The sequence below is a fragment of the Amphibalanus amphitrite genome, unplaced genomic scaffold (assembly GCF_019059575.1).
Source record: "Amphibalanus amphitrite isolate SeventyFive unplaced genomic scaffold, NRLGWU_Aamphi_draft 001362F_arrow, whole genome shotgun sequence".
NCBI lineage: Eukaryota > Metazoa > Arthropoda > Thecostraca > Balanomorpha > Balanidae > Amphibalanus > Amphibalanus amphitrite.
The window spans coordinates 73,632-93,920 of record NW_024882855.1 but is presented as its reverse complement, the minus strand read 5'-3'; the positions used below and the strand labels follow the sequence as shown (position 1 = coordinate 93,920).

At 49.9% G+C, this 20,289-nt stretch overlaps 4 protein-coding genes across 14 annotated transcripts in view; 3 read left to right on the top strand and 1 right to left on the bottom strand.

The window, feature by feature from the left end:
- LOC122372461 (myogenesis-regulating glycosidase-like) overlaps nt 1-3,426 on the top strand; it is a 30,646-nt gene extending 27,220 nt beyond the window's left edge. For both annotated transcript variants that reach the window (XM_043349631.1, XM_043349632.1), the window contains 2 exons: nt 279-1,547; nt 1,844-3,426. In XM_043349631.1, coding sequence (XP_043205566.1) covers nt 279-1,547; nt 1,844-2,527 — 1,953 coding nt within the window. In that variant the 3' untranslated portion in view covers nt 2,528-3,426. The remainder of the gene's footprint in view (nt 1-278; nt 1,548-1,843) is intronic.
- The window catches only part of LOC122372462 (SH3 domain-containing kinase-binding protein 1-like), a 101,640-nt gene that overhangs the window by 72,858 nt on the left and 8,493 nt on the right, over nt 1-20,289 (bottom strand). The window lies entirely within an intron of this gene.
- LOC122372467 lies at nt 4,586-15,620 on the top strand. The gene is made up of 6 exons (XM_043349679.1): nt 4,586-5,084; nt 10,640-10,750; nt 11,012-11,112; nt 11,453-11,560; nt 14,436-14,639; nt 14,952-15,620. Exons 1-5 carry the CDS (start codon nt 4,740-4,742, stop codon nt 14,593-14,595), a joined length of 825 nt encoding a protein of 274 aa, XP_043205614.1. The 5' UTR covers nt 4,586-4,739; the 3' UTR covers nt 14,596-14,639; nt 14,952-15,620.
- Nucleotides 16,049-19,049, top strand: LOC122372469 (acrosin-like). The gene is made up of 5 exons (XM_043349681.1): nt 16,049-16,483; nt 16,806-16,884; nt 17,125-17,226; nt 17,577-17,680; nt 18,052-19,049. The coding sequence occupies exons 1-5, from the start codon at nt 16,414-16,416 to the stop codon at nt 18,486-18,488; spliced, it is 792 nt and encodes a 263-aa protein (XP_043205616.1). The 5' UTR covers nt 16,049-16,413; the 3' UTR covers nt 18,489-19,049.

Here is a 20,289-nt window from a genome sequence, read left to right as displayed (position 1 = left end):
AAGTGAACTTGTGAAATCAATGAACTGACCTACGGTAATCCAGGACAGCTTTGTCCTGCTAATTACTCCGCCTGAGAAGCGGAGACAAAATTACGTCTGCGCCGTGCTGTCATGCATGTGTATTGTATACATAACTCTTTACGATCATTATATCGCGGAACGTGTGATTTGCTGTTGTCCTTTGCCGTCGTTTGATTGCGTTTGTGCGGCGTGCAACCGCATTGACTCCCGCTGGATGTGATCCGGTCGCCTGACCTCGCCCCTTTCTGGTCCCGCAGTACGCCCTGCTGGGGCGTTTCAAGTTTAGCGAGCAGGAGCGCCGGCTGCGGCTGTTATCTCCGGAAGGCGAGGAGCAGGCTCGCATCTTCATCGCCAGCGAGGTGCCCAGCGACGACCTGCCGTACGACTGCGGCCTGCACCGGTCCACGCGCGTCTCACATACCTCAAAATACCTGGCCGAGTCGACCTCCCAGGGTCGCGGCGTGTGCCTCGAGTGGAAGAACCAGGCGCGGGTCACGCTGGAGCAGGTGAGCCCGGAGCGACTCAACTGCTCGGGGCCCGTCTGCCGCGGCATCCAGTGTTTCCGCGTGGACTGGCGATCGCTTAGCCCAACCGTGGACCTGATGGACTGTCTAAGTCTGAAGGAGCCCGCCGGACAGACGTGGTACGGCAGCGCCGAGTCCGCCGCAGCCGACAGCTGGCCGCTGGGGACCGCCGACCAGCCGCTGGCGCCGCTTGTCACCGGGGATACCAGTCAGCACGCCTTCGGCAACGTGGTGCAGCGCTCGTTCCTCTCCAGTAACGGTGTCGGCGTGTACACGTTCACCAACGAGTCCATGTTCGTGCGCGTGGACGTGACTGAAGGCCGGCTGTGCCTGGGTAACGTGCGCCGTCCCTTCCCGTACCGGTACCCGGCAGAGGATCATCTCACCATGCTGTACTCCATCTGCACGGCGCCAAACATCATGCAGATGCATCAGTTCGGCACACACGTGCTCAATCCGTACTCGCGCCGCATCGAGGAGACGCGTCGCAAGGTGTGGCCGAGCTTCGACCAGATCGTGTACCACTTCCCTGGTGGCGGCGGAGTCTACACCCAGGAGCAGGTGATTGCGTACGGCGCAGACATCTCCACACGGCGCTATGGGAGCGGCGTGCTGGTGCTGGACAGTCACTGGCAGGCGCACCAGGGGGACATCCAGTTCGACCGCAGACGCTTCAACAACGCCTGGAAGGCCAACGAGCTGCTGCAGCGGCAGGGTCTGGAGCTGGCCGTCACCATCAGTCCCGTGGTGGAGCTGAAGTCGGCCAACATCGAGTACGGCATCGACAACCAGCTGTGGGTGCGAGAGGCCGTGACAGGCGACCCGGCGCTGGTCAGCCTGGCCAACGCTAAGGGGGCCTGGATGGACCTCTCCAGCACCAAGACGCAGAACTGGCTGCGGACCAAGCTAAAGAGGCTGAAGGACGAGACCAAGATCAAGTGGGTGGTAATCGACCAGACGTCAGCCCAGCTGCTGCCGTTCTACTACAACCTCACGCAACGGGTACGTTAGTTACTGGGTGGCGGCTCGCTCAGAGGGAAACGGTTCCCAGAATTATCGATAGCTGAAATTATATTGGCAAAATAAGCATTTGCTTACCTATTTTCATCACGTTTCAAGTCTCCGTGCACCTAAGATTAATCCATTCGTTTTTATTTAGGTAGCCTTTTAATTTTTATTGAGCAAAACTATGCGATCGTTGTCATATTTTCATATGTAATAAGTCCCTGACCTCTGCATGTGACCGCCATCTGGTGGCCCCTCGGAACCGTGTGTGACCCGTTTCTGTGCCCGGACAGATGGCCAACCCGGACTACCTGTCAGAGCAGCTGCACACCGTGGTGCGCCAGGCGGGCCTGCTGGTGCTGAGCACCTCCAGCGCGGTGCGGCCGCTCCAGGAGCCCGTGTTCGCGCAGCTCTCGCCCCGCCCGTCCACATGGGCCGGCCTGCGCCAGGTGCTGCCCTCTGCGCTGGCGGCCGGTACCGGCGGCCTCCACCTGGTGGCGCCACCGGCGGTGGGCGGCTCCGGCGCCGCCGAGCCAGAGCTGTACGCCCGCTGGCTGCAGCTCGCCAGCTTCATGCCGCGGGTACACTTAGCGCAGCTGCCGCACCAGCTGAGTCCCGAGCTGGAACAGATGGCCAACACGCTGCTGTGGCGCCGCCGCCGCACCGTGCTGCCCGCCTACGAGGCGGCGCTGCGGGAGGCGCTGGCAGAGGGCTGGCCCATGGTGCGGCCGCTGTGGCACCAGTTCGGAGAGGACCCGACTGTGGCGCCGATCGCCGACCAGTTCCTGATTGGGGCGCGGCTCATGGTAGCCCCGGTCACCGAGCCGAACGTCACCAGCCGGCGCGTGTACCTGCCGCGCGGCCTGTGGCGTGAACTGAGCTCGGGTCGGCTCGACAGCGGAGGCCGGTGGCTGGAGCAGCCCGTCACCATCGATACAATCCCGCACTACGAGCTCTTTGAGCCAGACGACCAGTGAAGTGGGGTCGGCTCTCGGGCGCGCAGCACCTTGGATGAGTTTTACGGACAGCAGACGTCACTCGAACGGTTGCACGACAGACGTGCCAGTGATATGATCACGTCAAATTTCTGCAGACCGTAGGTGTAGAAATTCTGTCCGTGAGGAAGGGACGGAGAAAAGTAGGCTATGGCGACGAAATGGATCGATGGGACCACTTTTATGAATGCATATTATGTTGACCTAGGGAATTTGTGAGGGTCGACGGACCCGCTTCTCCGTCCCATTAGCAATCAGTTGTCTTCCTACAAACTACTCAAACCTCGTCGTGAAATAACATGTGCGCCTGCGCCCAGCAGTTTGCACATTGTTTGCGGAAGTGTGCCGTGCTCGCGGTTCCCGCGCGCAGGCACAAATGACGTGGGCGTTCTGGTATGCTGTGAGATAACGGATATGAGGGGAATGACTTTTTGTTGTTTTACAAGTGCGTGTATGTGCTGAGATGAAGCATTGTATGCTCCTGGCAGCAAGTGCTCGGTGAAGCTGGAGAATGTTAGAGGCCATTTACATGTTTAATTTAATTGCCGCGAGACGATCGTGATAATATGATAGCGTCAAGCGATCAGAAAGGTCTTCCTTGAGCACATATCATGCGAGACGTGCCATATCAAACGACTCTGGTTGAATATACGCATCGAATGATTTTAATTATCTAAGAATAGCCGACTAAACTCACATGACGGCAGTGAAGATAGATTCAGCGTGAAGTGTAAAACTGGATCGGAAGCCCATGTGTGTAGGTACTAGGTATTACTGCTCATCATTTTACGTTCCGCCGTTATGATTTGATAAGTGAAGTGCCAACATGTGCTCCATTTAATATGATGGATATTTTATTTGAATAAACTTGATCATTGTAAACGAACATTCGACGAGTTGCATCGATGTCGCTAGTACATAGGTGCATATTTGGTGTATAATCTCCGGGCATCCCATTATCTTTTGCGTCGACGTTTCGAGGTCCACCCGTAGTATTACGATATAATGTATTTAAGTACCCTTCTAAATTAATATGCAACATTTTACAGCCATGATTTAATTCAGTCATTCCTGCTCAGTGATCCTGAAATTTGGGTATAATGTCATTTTGGGGAGCAATGTCACGTAATTTTGGTGCAGGAATGCCACATAGGTACCCGTCCTTTTCCCGACAATGCAGTTTGCTCAGTGCTCAACGCAACATGCTTCAAAGGACAAACCGTAGAGGATAGAACGCTCAACACGCTATCAATACTAAGCGAGACGGACATATTGCCCAGAAAAATGTCGGGAACAATTGGAAAATACTTCGCCATATGCGGAATTCAATGAGGAAGTAAAACAACAAAAGTAAATAAATAATGAAAAACTAAGAACACTCGCTTTAAGGTATGGGTTCCAGCATAAAAGCGATCTATTCTGACAGTCGCGGTGAAAACTTTACCGGTATAAATTGACGTGACATAAGCATAGAGAAACGTTCGATAGGCAACGCGATAGCTAATCCGAAGAGGTATCGTGTGTCACGAGACCAGAGGCCCAGCACGCCGAGTCAATGTAGGTAGGTATACGGAGGCTTCCGGCTCCGTATACCTACCTACAGCCGCTGGGGCGACATGTCTAATCCCCGAGACCGAGACGATCGTAATTCGAGAGGTCTCGGATGGGCCTGGCGCCCACCAGCCGTCCCTGTCCCCACAGCTGGATGTAATTAACTGTCAATCCGAGGGCTGATAGCGACAATGACTTCAGTTACACCGCACAGTCTCGGCAATTTGCATTGAGTGTAATCCAATCAATCAAACCATCTGCCAGCTAAAATCCAGCTACGGACAGCGGTACGAGTGAACTACCGCCGCCACCGCGTACGCTATAAGCGGGTACTACGTAGATTCCAATGCGTCGCCGGCGCCGGGAGACCTCCCCGCCGGAGCCAGGGGTAATCTCGAGGGACGGGTCCGCCCCTGGGTCTGCGGTCACACAGAGGGGGGCACGGGATGGTGTTTGTCCCACCGCGGCCGGTGCGGATTGCCCCCGCGGCGGCGGGGACGCCGGCCCGCCGGCCGCCGCGCCGGCTCATCAGTCGGCAGCAGCGCGCGATTGTGGCGGGACGTCCCCCGCGTGCGTCTCTCGTCGCGTCTCCGGTCCGCCGAGTGGCGTCTGTTGTCGGCCGGTGGGACCCGTCACCTGCAGGATGGCCGAGGGAGGCCGCAGCCCGCCGCCGCGGCCACCCACTGCGCGCGGCTACCACCGTCTGGTCGAGGCGGAGGAGGAGTACCTAGCAGCAGTGGCAGCCGGATCACCGCGGCCCGAGTACTGGCTCGAGCAGGCGACCGCCTGGGAGGACGAGTGCCGCCGCAGTCCGGGCCTGGAGCAGCTGCTGCAGCCGCCCGACAGCCCGGTGTGCGCCGGTCGCCGGCGGCTCGGTCCGGCCGTACCGACCGTCAGCAGTCGGGTCACTGGTGACGCCGACAGTCAGAGGGCCAGTGACGCCGGGGAGAGACCGGCCGGAGAGCAGCCGCCCGACCAGCCGCGCTGGGTAAGTCCGACACAGAGCGAGACACGCTGAGAGTCTCTGAGAGTGCCTCAGTGAGACACGATGAGAGTCTCTGAGAGTCCCTCAGTGAGACACGCTGATAGCCTCTGAGAGTCCCTCAGTGAGACACGATGAGAGTCTCTGAGAGTCCCTCAGTGAGACACGCTGAGCCATTCAGTGAGGGCGGCACTCTCATCCAGTGGGTGCCTGGAGTGCTCGGTGAACTGACGTTTAATAATTCCTTTCATTTCTTCAAGAGTACCACGAGGAGTAATGAAAGGTCTGTCGCGAAAGCAAGGCTCCCATTGTGGATCTCCACTGCATTTAAGCTCGCCGAGTGTATTATAAAATAGGGAATTTGGGGAGATTGGCAAGTTTTAAGCCAACTACGACGAATTGAAGTCATGCCTCTGCTACGGGTGTTTGCGTTCCTCGCCGCGCCACGCCGCCCCGGTCATGTACCGAACATCGCAGACAGGCACGTGATCTGAATGACGTTCCTCTGTATATACGCTGGAAGCGTTTATTTAAAACCGCGACTGTACTATATAGACGCGGGATCATCATGTATTCAGGCTCAGATAACGAGATAGTGGCTGACCTGGTGCATTTCAAGGCATTCATTCAGCCATGTAATTTGTATAGGCACGGATACAAGTTTTTGGCAGCACCCGGAAAAGAACAAGGGCCTCCACATGTACATATATCTCTGAGAGATTAAAGTCCACACGGTTGCTGAATAAAGGAGCTGTAAGCTATCTTATGTAATCGCCGGACCTAATTTTTAATAAATCTGGCTGTGGAGGAACGAGCGGGTACATACATGCACGACCCCTGTCGCCATTTAGCATCTAATTCAGCTACGGAAAAAGATTGCGTGCGCCGTTACGTGACGCAGCGACCTGTACCTACCCAATTTTGATTAAGGCAATTTAAAGTAAAATTTAAAATTTAAATAACAACGGGTGACCTCTGAAGTCAGCTCGAACGCCCCGCGGTATAAAGGGTTTGGTTTTTGGTAAATAGCTTCGCCAAAAAAGGCCGCAAAACCGCGATTTTGGCACCATTGTGTTCTCCATACTCAGGCGCGTCAAATGAGATACTTTCTGTTTAGTCCAGGACAACTTAAGGTGTTGACCTAAGGCTATCGTCAGGTCAAAGCCACTCAGGTCAGGAAAGTTGTTGATGTCGGTCATATTGCATGGTATACCTACAATTCGGCAGGGCTTAAACGAGCTACTCGTATTTGGTAACGTTTCCTACCTGCACCAACCAATTACATCGGGAATTATTGAAAAACTCCAATAAACTCAAGTGCTCCAGATAGTCAAGATAATGACTCTTAAATGCATATAAAATCGTGTGTCGTAGATCATGAGCTGGTGTCAAAACAACAGCTTCCATGATTTCCCCAATGACTTGTAGTGGTGAGGTCAAGAGAGTCGAAACCGACCTGACCTCAGGTGACCCTTATGAAAATACGAGTCACGGAAAAGATGCGAACTTTAAAGCTTACTTCTTTTGTCAAATCCAACCTCCTTGCAAATGATTCCTTGACGCTTATGGCATTGCCGAAGCTATATTTTTGGATTTTGCAAGAGTTCACTTATGAGTTATGACACCTGACCATAGGTCAATGAAATGGCCTGAACTGAAAATACGGCTGGCGCCACAAGATCCATTAATTTAACCGTCAGGTATGCCAACCTTGAGCCTCACTGTATCTAAGCATTCCGGGCAATCGCAAATAAACTATCGGGGGGGGGGGGATAACCCTCACGGCAGGGGAGGGTTTAGACTCGGAGAAGCAACTACAAGGTGCGAGTTCAGCTGTAACAGTACATCATCTCCAATTATGTGCAGGTGTTCGTCGTACAGAAACTGGGATTGCCATAATCAACACTATTTACTGTCGCCGAAGCCCTAAACGTGAAGAAGCTTTCCTTCATTTTGACATTATTTGACCTGATATTGATTCGTCACTTGCTTTTTGAATACAAATAAAATCTACATTGAAGAGACTTAGATACGTCTCAGGGAGCCCTTTCCAGCGTTGACTCGCACGTCTCGCAATGCGAATTTGGTTTCCAAGGTAGATACGAGGGCGAGAGTGCATTTACGCCCTCGGCCTCTTCAGTTATTGTATCCAAGCTAGGGAACGAGGAAACTGGAAAATAACTCTAAGCGAAAGAAAGAAAAATATTTTCTTCGGCAACAAACTAAGCGTTATAAGCCTGTCAAACGTATCGATCACAAAAATTGATTGATGACATTTATACCGGTCATTTACCCGATATCGGCAAAACGTGTCGGTGAAACTGGCTGAGTCACGCGTCAGGCCTGTGAACCTCAGCTGAATCTGACAGACGGGGCGGGGGACGGGGAGGGGGCGGACTCTAGACGGGTGGGCGGCCACTCACAGCAGTCGCCGCGTGCGGAGAGGGTCGCACAAAGCCGGGAGGGTGGGCGGGGGACGGGGGGGGCGGCTGACGACAGAGAAGGGTCCAGGGGTAGACCCCGGCCGCCGCCGCCGGCCAGCCAGTCTGTCGCCGCTGACCAGACGCGGCTGGTGCTTCCATACAGTTGCCGGGACGGGGTCTCGGGTTCGTCCGGAAGTGCCGGCAAGATTGAACTGTGATATAGTATAGGGCCGCCAGATCGTTGGAAGATATGCGTTTCGCGGGCAAGGTTAGTGAAAACTTGTATGTACCTACCTAATGTTTTTACCTTAAGGATTAGCATTGCCTGTGAGAAAAAAAAAACAAAATGTCTAACTCTTCTAATTTGATAGTCCTCTTTAATTTGGTTTTTAATTTTACCTTTGCACTTCAAATGTTTTTTCTTCAATAGTTAAAAATACACTTATAGGTACCTAAATGTTTTTTTTTTCTAGTTCCGATGTATAGGATTGGATGGGATTCCCTATTCTTACTATATAGTATAGTTTCGAAGCGGACGACAAACGTAAATTATTATTTGGTCTATTTTTAGTATTTTCACGATAACTGTCAAAATTGCCTTTCGCCTTTGTGTTTTCAACAATTACTTGCTAAAAATATTGTAGGTACGCCTGGAAAAGCATGTGTGGTCTGAAAACGCCTGGAATGACTCGTCATGCCCGGACAAAGATCAGTTAGTGCGTAAGGAATTTATAAACACTGGTGCCACGTGGCATTGTCCATGCTTTTAATGATGTGGAATTAATTTACCACTCCAAAGTCCAAATATTTCACGCATAAAGACATCACGAGCTACCAAGCTAGACTGAGTCTTACAAATGTTCCACAAAACGGCATCTCGCACTATCTGGCAGTATGCAAACAAAAGGAGTTATAATTAGGGTAGTAGATACCAGCCATCTAGAACATGTCGTTAATCGATGGGTAACATCGAGCTCCCATCGGCCCCGTCACGTCTTACACGCCGGCCGGCCTAAACCGACTGAGCCAACTCTTATCTCATCGTCAAATGTTTGGAGCCCAGTAACCGGCCGACTGTCGACCGGATGTGCCTCCAGATGCGTACCTTCCACCCCCTGGTAGGGTGCCGCCGGCGCGAGTGTTTATCTTGGTTAGAGTTTTTAATGTAGCGTGCGCGGCGTTTGAAAACACTAGCGGGCGCCGGCTTATCGCAAGGCCTACACACTACCCGGCCTCGTCTGGTCGTCTGTGTGCGCTGGACGGCTGTTCACTTTGGTGTACACTGTGGTGTTGCCCAGTGATCTCCTTTGCGTTTTACTTATCCCGACAGAGCTAATGTGTGACGACTGATAACAGCCGTATCATGCAGGCTCAATCTCGTACCTATTTTGATTATGCGGCTAATTGCCGACAAATCATCTCTGTTGCCTATTCTGAATAATCGATTATCCTCATACCGCGAGTTTAAGTCGCGGTGCCAATCATTCGTGGACACACTTTAACCCTCGCCCTGGCAGGGGGGGTCGATGCGACCCCCCCCCCCTAAGGTTTTTCGAAGATAGCGTAAAAACGGCGGCGCGCAGCGCCGCCAAATTTGGCACAGCCTATGGGGCAACCTTTTTACATATGACCTGAAAATTTCAGGTCCGGGTGAACTTGGGTCAGGTCACCAGGTCAGAAAAACCGATACAAGGTCATGGTCAAATTTCAATTTTCTTTTTGCACCTGTCCAACTCACAGTTTTGCACTGATTTCCTTCAAACTTTCAGGATGTGATAAGTTCACCGAGTTGTATAACATATAGTTCGGGTTTTTTGAGGTCACTGACCTGAGGTCAGTTAGAGGTCATTACGTCGTAATGTTAAGCCTATGGGAAAATACTAAATTCGGAAAATACTGGAGATATCCGCTTCGTTCTATCACTTTTGTGCTTTCAAACCACAGTACTTAACAGCAGGTCACTTGGTGCTCTTTGTTTGGTGTACTTATCCATGGGTCAGGTCAAATGAGGTCAACTGAGGTCAAATGACGTTTTTGCCAAAAACTTGGCACATAATGACGCTAGAGCTTAAAAAATGGTATCATTGTGTTCCTGGTGATCAGCCGAATCGAATGATATGCGATATGATGCAATTTGGTTAACTTTAACTTAATTTATTAATTTAAGTTTGCTTGAAATTTAAGAAAAACTTTAAGTATACTTCAGCAAGCTAACAAGTATATCATTCGACGCGCCTTGACGTACTGAGTTCACTGGTGCTTTTCTTTTTGCTCTATCTTAATTAGATCAAAAGTTATAAGCGAAAAACTTTTGACCTGTTTTTAGCGAAATTTTTACATTTATACCCCCCAAAACCCCCCTAAATATTGACCTAGAGCAACCAAATTTGCACAGGGGCGAGCACTCCAGGGGGCCCACCTACCTACCAAATTTGGTGTTTCTAGGTGCCATAGGAGCCAATCGCGAGGGGGGGGGGGTCGCATCGACCCCCCCCCCCCCTGCCAGGACGTGTTATGAAAAATGCCCTGCCAGGGCGAGGGTTAAGGTTTTGAATTTCGCATCTGCAAATCCTGTTAAACCTGCATGACGCTAAAACCATGCCCCAAGGTCAATGCGACCGTGAAACTCTGCTGTTTGCAATGGGACAAGTTGTGACGGCTGCCGCCAGGTCAAACTGTCCATGTCCGACACAGCCCAAGGCTTTGTAGCGATCTCCGTGACACCACGCCACTCCTTCTCATGTTTCTCGTGTCGACTCATATGTCCTCTACTGCCCTTGCTCTGCAAGCTCTACCCCTGGTGCGCTCCGCCTTATTTACTCTTATTAATGATAAATACAAGTTTGTTTATGCTACAGCAGCCACCCAGCGACATTACGCCCGCGGGCACGGCCATAGCGAGCCGCCGCTGTCCCTCCCAAAGTCTTCACCCAACGACCCTGCGACTCGGCTCTATGGACATCCTATTATCCACTGTATAAATAAATATGACCCCCCCCCCCCCGGCCCCCCCCCCCCGCCCCCGAGTCTCGCCCCGTCACTACTCACCAGTCACTACACACTACAGCGGCCGTGACGTAATTACCGGCCCACACTAGTCTGACCCGATGTTGACCCCGTGACCTTTTCCATCCCCAGAAGGTGGACATTCAGGTGCGCGATCCGAGACTGGAGGACGTCGGCTGCTGCAACTTCTGTCTGGGCACCTGCCTGAACCCCTATCCCATCAACTTTGAGATCATCACAATGGTGAGTGCTCCCAAGATCCACGATAACTGGGGCTTTGTTTTTACTTAAATTACAATATGTTACGAATCGCTAAAGAGTTGTTTTCCAAAGTAACTGCTGTAAGCACCTAACGTTTGCCGTGCCCCTCTCTGCCTCTCATGCTCGTCATCGCGCAAAATAACCAGCCTAATATCCTCGCACCCGTGTGAGCGCTCAGGCCCGGACGTTTTAAAGGCACGCACATGTCCCTTTTGTTCCGAACGAACTTCGCCGTGTTTCCAGTCCGACTCTCCGATGCTCTGCGCCAACTATATGGTGGTGAGGCGCTGGGATGAAGACTTCATCAAGCTCTACAACAGTCTTCGCGACCAGTTTGCCTTCAAGTAAGTGTAAATAAATATACCTTATATGAAGCAAAAACATAAGGACATGCGACTGTTACCTTTTTGCCGCGCCTGGCAAAACAACTTCCGTTACAAGAACAACTCACTGAACTATTTGACTTCAAAGTTCAATGCGTTTGCGTACCTACATTTCGGCAAAATGTCTCCTTGTCTTGCTTACCCCATTGATCTTTGGTGTTAAGTCTTGCTGTAATTCATAACTCATTGCATCGACCACCGCTCACCATATGCTCTTCACCCCACCCCACCGCCTGACTGAGCTGAGTCTGACCTTCTCCCCTACCTAACTGAGCTGACCCCGTCCCCCGTCTGGACGCAGTGGGCCTCTGATCTCGGCTCTGAACACCCACCGACCGCGGCGGCTCACACAACTCTCCGAGGACGCGGTCACCCTCCAGTGCGGCCTCCACAAGAAGCTGCTCAAGTGGTGAGTGCCCTCCTATCGGGCCGGCCCGCTCGTCCTCTGCCGGTACATGGCCCCGTTCTCGGCCCGGCGTCGGTGTGTGAGTCAGCCCGTATCGCGCCGCTGTCCAAAGTAGCGTCACGCCGGAACGCTGAGAGCTGACTAATGACCCCGCACGGCCAGTGACGTCACGGAAACACCATGTGTTTAAATAGGGGCGATGTTCTCTTAACCTAAATAAATACTATGTAGACAAACAAATTTTTAGTCTGACTAATACAGTGGCCGTAAATTTGCGAGCTTACGTACCTATTATCATTTTTTCTCGCTTTGTATGGAATCCCAAGCCTTATTCAAAGCATTAGGTGCGATCTTCACTCAATACACCCTGGGCGCGATCGGCATTACGTCCCCGAGTTGCGTCCGACCGAGGAGCGTAAGATCAAACTATCAGTACCTATAGTCCACAGAAGCGCTAGGTGCTCCATATCCTGAATGACATAAGAGCAGCATGTAATCTAAATCGCAGCCATTTCTAAAAATAAACGTCCCAATTGCGACAACTTTAACCCGCGCCCCGCTGGGGGGGGGGGGCAGAATCTGCCCCCCCCCCTCCCGTTTTTCGCCAATAACTTCTAAACGCGTTAAGCCAGCGACGTCAAACTTTCAGTACCTTATCATACATCAATTTGACACGTTCCCTGAAAATTTGAGCGAAATCCGTCGGGACATTTTTGAGAAAATGACGTTTTAGTGACGTCATGTTCGCCATTTTCGCCTCAAAAACGGCAAAATTTCAAACGCCGCCAACATCTTCATTTTTAAAGGAATCAAGACGTAACAAAAAAGGTTATACGTGATTCTACTTTGTCTATCAAATGGCTATCTCGGTTTTTTGAAAATTTTGGATTTTGGCCAAAATTTTTCCAAAAAACTGACTTTTTTGGGAAAATATTTATAAAATCCAAAATTTTGAGTTTATCGAAAAAACCGGAATATATGTCAAAGAAGTGGTCTATGTGCACCTACATACCAATTTTTAGAAGAATCGGTTCAAAAATGTGGAAGTTATTCAAAATTTTATGACGTCACGACACACAAAAATTTTGAAAAATGATTTTTTTTGGAAGTTCTAGACCTCGTACAGAAACAAAAATAGCACCATTCGATTCGCCGTGAAAAACTGCATCGGATAGACACCTTTTTAGGCCTTAACAACCAACTTCAAAATTTGACCTCACTTGACCTGACCTTGACCTGACCTCGACCTGAAATTCATCCAGAGGTGGTCCATATCACTTATTGAGTGTGCCTATTGAATTCCATGAGTAAAATGACCCATAAAACATGTGTCGCACATGCCCTTTTCTATATTTTGTTTTTGGTGACCTGACCTAACCTGACCTGACCTTGACCTTGACCTTTGAATGACATTGTGTGCAACGAATATTGTCTTGGTAGTCTAAGAACAAGTTTTGGGCAATCAGTCTCAGTCCATTCTTCGGCAACTACGGTGCAAGGCCGATACTGTAGAAACTTGCATTTTGTACCCTTGACCTGACCTCTGACCTACTTAAGCAAAAAAATTTGGGCTCTTAAAGGTAGTGTGCCACCTTTGAAAGATTTCCCATTTTATTTTTCCTAGGATAAGAAGCTTCTGTTTTTACCTAATATCGCAAAAAAATCAAAAATGGGCCTGGAATAGTGCCTTTTTCGCCTAAAAGTTTTTTCGGTTTTTAGATATGTATAACAACTGTAGTGGGCTCACCTGCAAACAGGCGTCGGGCAACAATCGCGAATGCGGCGCACTTGTGACAATAAGCAAAGGTCATTATAGTGTTACGACCATACGACGTACGGGAATGAGTTATCAGCTGTCTAATCGTAGACAACACAATGTCGAGCCTTAAACTGTAAGCCCGTATTGGTATTGTTTCTTTTATTTGGCTGTCGAACATTATTTATGGTTTGAAATATGATTTTATGTAAAATAATTGATATGAAAAAGCCGTCTTATAAGTTATGACCCCATTTCACCACACGCAAGTGGCAGAAATGACAATGATCAGCTGACGCATTTTTCTTGGCCGAAGTCAGAGCGCGCGGCCCGACGCACCACGCGTATTTGGAAATTCCGACCTCGACGAGCATCAGAAGCCACCTAACAGGCGTGTTCGAAACCGCAGGAGATGATGATGAACGGGTTTGTCGAAACTTGATTGGATGAGCATATCGGTAATAGCGATTTCAGTGTGTGCATTTATTGTTCATAGTGGTGTGAAATGTGGTTGGGGTACGACCGACAACCCGTCGGGGCGAATTTCGCACTGGGGTACTCAAAATTTGAAGAATTTAAGACGTTTCCATGAGTTTTGAAGGTATGGATAAGTTCTAAAAATCCGGTTCTCCTTATCTGGGCCATTAACTCCATACGGTCCAAGAAAGCTGGCACACTACCTTTAAGATCCGCCTTGTTGAGAGCTTTCGATTGCCGTTTTCCTCGTCTTTCTACGACCATCGGTTCGGAAGTTAGACAGGGGGGGCAGAATCTGCCCCCCCCCCCCCCCCAGCAGGGCGCGTATGGCTGAATAGCCCAGCGGGGCGCGGGTTAAGTTACAAGCCAGATGCAGCAGAGATATTAGGCGATTTTCGGTCACGTAAACAGTAAACACACCTCTCAACTCCGAATTTTACCCACTACAAAATGCCTAGTTGGCTCACGAGACCAGGACGTGGAACTTTCGAAACAATCACCGCAAAGATCTAAGGAACCCACCTGTTAAATGAGTCTCATAAATTTTGAGCGCAAACGTTCAAATGTCGATTTAATCGTAGACACATTTCCGCCCACTAACCCCCGCTCCGCTCCCCCCGCTAATGTCGCGTGCCGTCCCTGCAGGATCATGAGCAACAACGCGTTCTACAGCAGCCACGACCTGCACGCGTTCATCGGCTGCAAGGCGGACACGTGTCCCTCGCAGCACACAGAGTCGGTGAAGAAGTTCCCGCAGTACCCGCGCGGCACGCGACGCCGCCGCTCTGGCCAGCACGAGGACTGAGAGTGCGCCCGCCGCGCCGGGGCCGTACCGGTGGGATAACTACGGTACGGAGATACCTGCCGTTTTGTTTCTGTCACGCGGATCTGAACTGAAGTGACGTGAGCAGTACGTTACAAAGATTGTTCACATATTGCCTCAGTCTCGTTCAGTGTTCTTTGAATCCTTGGCTGAATGCGTTTCGTTCACTTTTCACTTCACCTCAGTTGAAGCACGTCACAGAAAATTCATTTTAGAGTCATTCTTCTTCAGAGATGTATATTATTTGCCAATTTCCAAACATGATATTGAAGGCCTATTAACTCGCGCATTCCTAATCTACCCGTAATATTTCTAACACAGAGTCGGACCCATTTCAGGTTTGACGTTCGACATCAGAGCGAAGTGAGCTCCGCTGTCCAATGGACAGTGTAAGGACGACCGCAATGACCGGAGAGCAGCGACCGAGGCTGCAGGCTTGGTGGTCAGATGTGTCTAGTGGTCTGATGACAAGCGTGTCGAATCTGAGGACCGCGAAACCAAGCCAAGAACTGGCTGAATCCAGCGTCGCCAGAGGCGGTGTGACATCGCGATCTCTGTGACCAATCATCACGTAGCAAAGTGTGCCGATCAGAAGAGAAGAATCGCGGAATGTCGATGTCCAATGACCACAATCTTGGAAAGAGAGACAATTGCGGGTCACGCATCGACACAAGATTGTAGACTTCACTGTATCTCATGATTTTTGTATCTCACGATTTTGCCTGCCAAGCTCCGTGCTGTCGTTTATTTAAACGGTTTGTGTACGACGAATGTCCACGTGCTGAGTACAAATAGTTCACTGCCAGGGGTTGCGTATGTGCGTCGTATTCAGACGGATGTCTCGCCTCTTTGACTGGTGCGTCTTGGGCCAGATTACTGACACCAGAGAGGCATTAGGTGTGCCACCATCATGACGCTCATATCCGGTGTTTTACTGACAACCATTGTGTAATCATTGTGTAATTGTCTGGGGAGTCGTTTTAATACAGGATCATACATTCCTTCAACTCGCATGTCATAGGCTAGGGAATTGAGAGGATCCACCATCGGAAGTTAAAATGTTAGCAAGTTCCATCAGGCCATATTAGGGTTGTTCATGATCTCACTGGTTCTCAACATAGAAACAGGTAGGTTCTACTTGGATCTATGATACCAAAACAAAATTTGAACAGAATGAAAGAACTTGATATTGACATTTCAAATTGTTGAGATCAATGAATCACAGATACAGCATTCGTCGACACATTTTAAATATCTGTTTCGCAGAGTTCCTCAGCTGTTAGCCTTTCTTTTACGAAACGGCTCAGTCTTTTTATCTTGTTTTTAGGAAACGCTGTCAACAACTCTTGAGGCAGATGCAGTAAGGAGGATCAAAATTACGCCCACGCAATATTTTTAAACTTCCTCAGTTACCATCATCTGACCCAAATCGACTGAATCATGCCTAACGTTCCGAAAAAAACACCAATAATGTGACCAAGGCCATATACGTAATTTGACTATATAGGTCGCATCAACAGATATTTTGTCCTTCCCACAGGAAAATGGCAGCACCGTCGAGATCAACATGCGTGCGGACTGTTATATAATTTTTAACAAACCGCAAACAAATTAACACACCTTTCGCGGCAACCCTTTCGGATCTATTTAAATTTTTGTTATTATTTGACAATTCATTGTAATAAATTTCAGTCTGAAACTTGAAACGGTGATGTGAAAAAATTTTCGTAGGGTTTTCAGTCCATTAAGCTTTCGAAATAGTTAAATTGGTAGTCATGAGGAAATTAACTATGGGTTGAAATGGGAGATGTACCAGATCTTCCACCAACAAGCCTGTCAAAGGCTATCAAGGAGGGAGGAGAAGTTTTCGGTAAGTAGTGTTCAGTGTTCACGGTACACTGAAATCCTTGAAATTACAATAATCCCCTTAGATGCAAATCCTTATCTCATCAAGCACACAACAATTAGGTAGAAGTAAGCGTACCTGTCGGGATTGTTTGAAACGATACTTGAAACGTTGAACCGTGAAAAAGGATAGCGAATACGTAACATTACCAAATGACTGAAATGACTTGACTGAGTTCACTACTCAAATGATCTTCGCGGGTCGGTTGAGTCAGTTGTCTGTAAAGGAACACCTCCTCATGTAACCGCAGCAGCCTGACACCGTCTCGCTCTCGTTTGTCTGGCAGCATCATGGCTGAACCACCAGACCCTCCTGTCGGTACCGCGCGAGTACCCTCCGCCACCAGACACCAGGGTGCCATGGAAGTAAGTCAATGCCGATTACCAAACAATAATCGCTTTCCCCGGCTGCCTTACCAGATAGTCAAAGCGAGAAAATGCAGGCTTACAGTCATGCTTAGCTTATCGTATCAAAGTTTATCGTATCTAATTGAAGCTTATCGTAACAAAGTGTTATCTATGAATTTTGTCCATCGTGAACAACATTTCAATTGGTCATTTTCAAATTTCACCATGTTTCAATTCTGACGTTTTCTTTTCATAAAGCAAATCACATATGGGAATGCCAGACAACAATGGACCATCTTTTGCTCGAATATACTACATCGCGAGGCCCAAAAAAGTCATTGGCATGGAAGTACACACGAGGTAAGCAATTCAACAACAAATGGTATGTAAAGAATTTCATCAACCAATCATCTCAAACATGCTTCAAAAGTAAATAGGTACCTAATTATATTTGGCTGGAAAAAAGCAATTTTGTAGGAGCGTGTCTTTAAACGCTCACTGCACTAAAGCTCTAAGTGTAGCGTTTGTTACTTCAGTATTTAAACATCGATATAAAATTCAAAAGTTCAGCATCACCGAGTCCAGAGTACAAGCAAAATTAACAGTGGCTGCTGCCAAGAATCGCCATTCGTTCAAAAGAAGGCAAACGCCCATCCCACACCTATGCGAATTATCTGACCCACCTACTTTTCGACCCACCCACTTTTCAGAACCAACGACGAGGTTCTGCACGTGCCAAAGGCGGCGCTCAAGTACAACATTACCGACCACGTGTTGATGATGTCCCATCCGAAGAAGGTCCACCCGCCGGATGGTAAGGAGTGCTGGGCTGGGGCCGCAGGGAGGGTGTGTCAGGGTGCAGGGCGCCGGCTGCCCCGCACCTTGATAGTGAACGCTGTGGTAGAAGTTTGGAGAGCGCGTGGTAGTAGATGTGCCTCTTTTTCGAGCTATTAAGATTGCCAGCATCGTTAGAAACTCAGGTTTCCTCATATCCGCCTAGCCTAGGTTCATGCACTGAATAGGAATGACCGATGACGTCCCTAATGTTGTTCGACATTATTCGATATAACATGAAAAACGCCTCAAGCGGAAACTAGCGCCTGAATCCTTCCTGAGCAGTCATGTCCATCCGTCCTGTACGCCGGACGTGTGTCCCGTCTGATATATTTGTCCCACGCACGACAGTGAACGAGCCATGGCATCTCAAGAACAAGGGCAAGAAGTACCACCTGCCCGAGCGGGTGGCCATCATCGCGCGGCCTCGCAAGGTGTATCCGAGCACCGACCGGCCAGCCAGCGAGATCGGCCACCCGCCACGCGCCGCCCTCTACGGCCACCCTCCGCGACGTGGCGACTCGGCGCCCGCCAAGAAGGCCGCGCCGCCGCCGCCCAAGCCAGCTCCACCTCCTCCACCGCCGCCTCCGGCAGCCGCGGAGCCGGCCGCGCCGTCAGCGTCCACCACCGGACCGACCACGACCACCTCGTCGACCGAGCCGACGGGCACCACGTCGACGACCGGCGGTCCGACGACCAGCGGCAGCTCGTCGGGCGTGACGTCCAGCTCGTCGGGCAGCAGCGGCGCCGGTGGCGGCTCAGAGTCGTCGCCGTCGGCCGACACGTGAGCCGCGCGCGCCGGCCCGCCGCAGAGCGGTGCTGACAGGAGCGGACAGCGCGGAGGGTGGCGAGAGGAGAGCGAACGCCGCACCGACGCTGCGCCAAGGACCGATAGGTAGTTACACCGACCACTAGGACGGACCGAGGAGTCCTGCAGACAGCCCCGAGGACGGTTCGAGTGGACGTGGCTTGACACATGATGACAACAGGAGGGAGTCACTGCGGAGGTTTCGCTTCGGGACCCGAGCGGTCGGTGTCACGGCCAGACGTCGGGCGTCTCGTTATTAGGCGCAAAGTCTGAACGCCGCTGGTCTGTGTCGAACAGTGGAGTGGCCCAGAGCTGCTAGGAAGCTGGAGCTGGAGACCTGTGGCTGCATGGCATCCGTACCGGCGGACTGTGGCACGACCAGAACTATCCTACTTTATAGCTTCGCGGTTAATGGGTACTAAAGTTAAATGCAGAGAAGAAGAATAATGTGTTAAAGCCACGGTTGCAGTGTTTGTTCATTTTTACCGAAGTTACCTACCGAGTGTTGCGCTTGAAAGAAATACAACGTATACCTACAGTATCTATATTACTATTTGAGGAGGGTGCGTCTGTCCGTTACCGAGGTCCCGACTTGGCGGTGCTTTGCGTGGACTACAGGCCAGACCGTTGCACCTAGCCCGGTGAAACTTGCACAACTTATAGATCAAGGATGCGCGACGTGCCTTTGAGGGGTCTCAGCTCGATCGGATTGATAGGGAGCGCGTGGCGCGTGCTCAAAAAGTGCAAATTCGCGTCATAGACTTTACATGTATAAATCGGCGTGCGAAATCCGGCGAAAACGGCTAATTTTGGCCGACACGGGTCCAGTTCCCGTGCAATATCTTGGTGACCAGGGGTCCGACCGGCACGGGGAAAACAGCATCGTGTACAGAATTGAACGGGCTATTGAATGGTGTGCAATGCAGAGGATAGCACGCGCCACGTGCACCGGAGAGGGCATTTTTATTTGAAAAATTGCGGTTTTTGAGGGATTTTGGAATTAATTTTATTTTTAGGTGACCGTTAAATGGAGCGAGTTGAATCAACGCCTATTTGCAAGAGAAAGGTACCGCCTCTCATATAAAAATTGTGAAAAGCTGATTGATCCAAATCAAGGTGGTGCAAATCACAGGAGAAAATGGTGTTTGTCAATTTTGTGCCACTTTATTAATCACACGGGGTTTGCTGCATAACCTGATACCTTTGGCAATTGAATATGGTACCATTGGATAGAGCATTCAATTCTGTCCAATATTCACTCTTCATTTTCGCATGATTAACAACAGTATCCTTAAAAATGTAAATGTTCCAAACCATTACATTGTCATTTTTAGCGAAATTCATCGATGGCCCTCAAAAGACTTCACGCCAGTTTTCGAATCAATCTAAAGTAGAACGCATGATAATACGACACGGGCACCTCGATGCGATGTATCTTTTTGTTTTCTTACAAAATGCTTGGCCGTCAAAAAGCAATCGAACGAAATGGATATCTACCAACCAAATCGACACAGACCAACCAAATACCCACGGGTCAAAAAATCCCCCCTTCGCGTTGCGGAGCACGCGGGTAACCCTAGTGCAATCCTATTTGTACCAGGTAATTACCAGGAGAGGGAAGCGCTGCATGTACCTACCAAAGTTCTACATCTATTTTTGAATCATTGTTTTATTTATTTTCGATTTGTCATCTAAACTGATGTCTGATTGTCTTAGAAGGTGAAAATACCTCATTGGTATGAACGCAACAGATATTTTTGGTTTTGGTAGAAATGTATTTT

Bases quoted from the DNA above. Each gene is read 5' to 3' on its own strand.
- LOC122372467 (XM_043349679.1), top strand. From the start codon at position 4,740: ATGGCCGAGGGAGGCCGCAGCCCGCCGCCGCGGCCACCCACTGCGCGC. The intron at 5,085-10,639 runs GTAAGTCCGACA...TTCCATCCCCAG, and splicing joins CGCCCGACCAGCCGCGCTGG to AAGGTGGACATTCAGGTGCG. The intron at 11,561-14,435 runs GTGAGTGCCCTC...CCGTCCCTGCAG, and splicing joins CACAAGAAGCTGCTCAAGTG to GATCATGAGCAACAACGCGT.
- LOC122372469 (XM_043349681.1), top strand. From the start codon at position 16,414: ATGGGAGATGTACCAGATCTTCCACCAACAAGCCTGTCAAAGGCTATC. The intron at 16,885-17,124 runs GTAAGTCAATGC...CTTTTCATAAAG, and splicing joins GACACCAGGGTGCCATGGAA to CAAATCACATATGGGAATGC. The intron at 17,227-17,576 runs GTAAGCAATTCA...CCCACTTTTCAG, and splicing joins GGCATGGAAGTACACACGAG to AACCAACGACGAGGTTCTGC.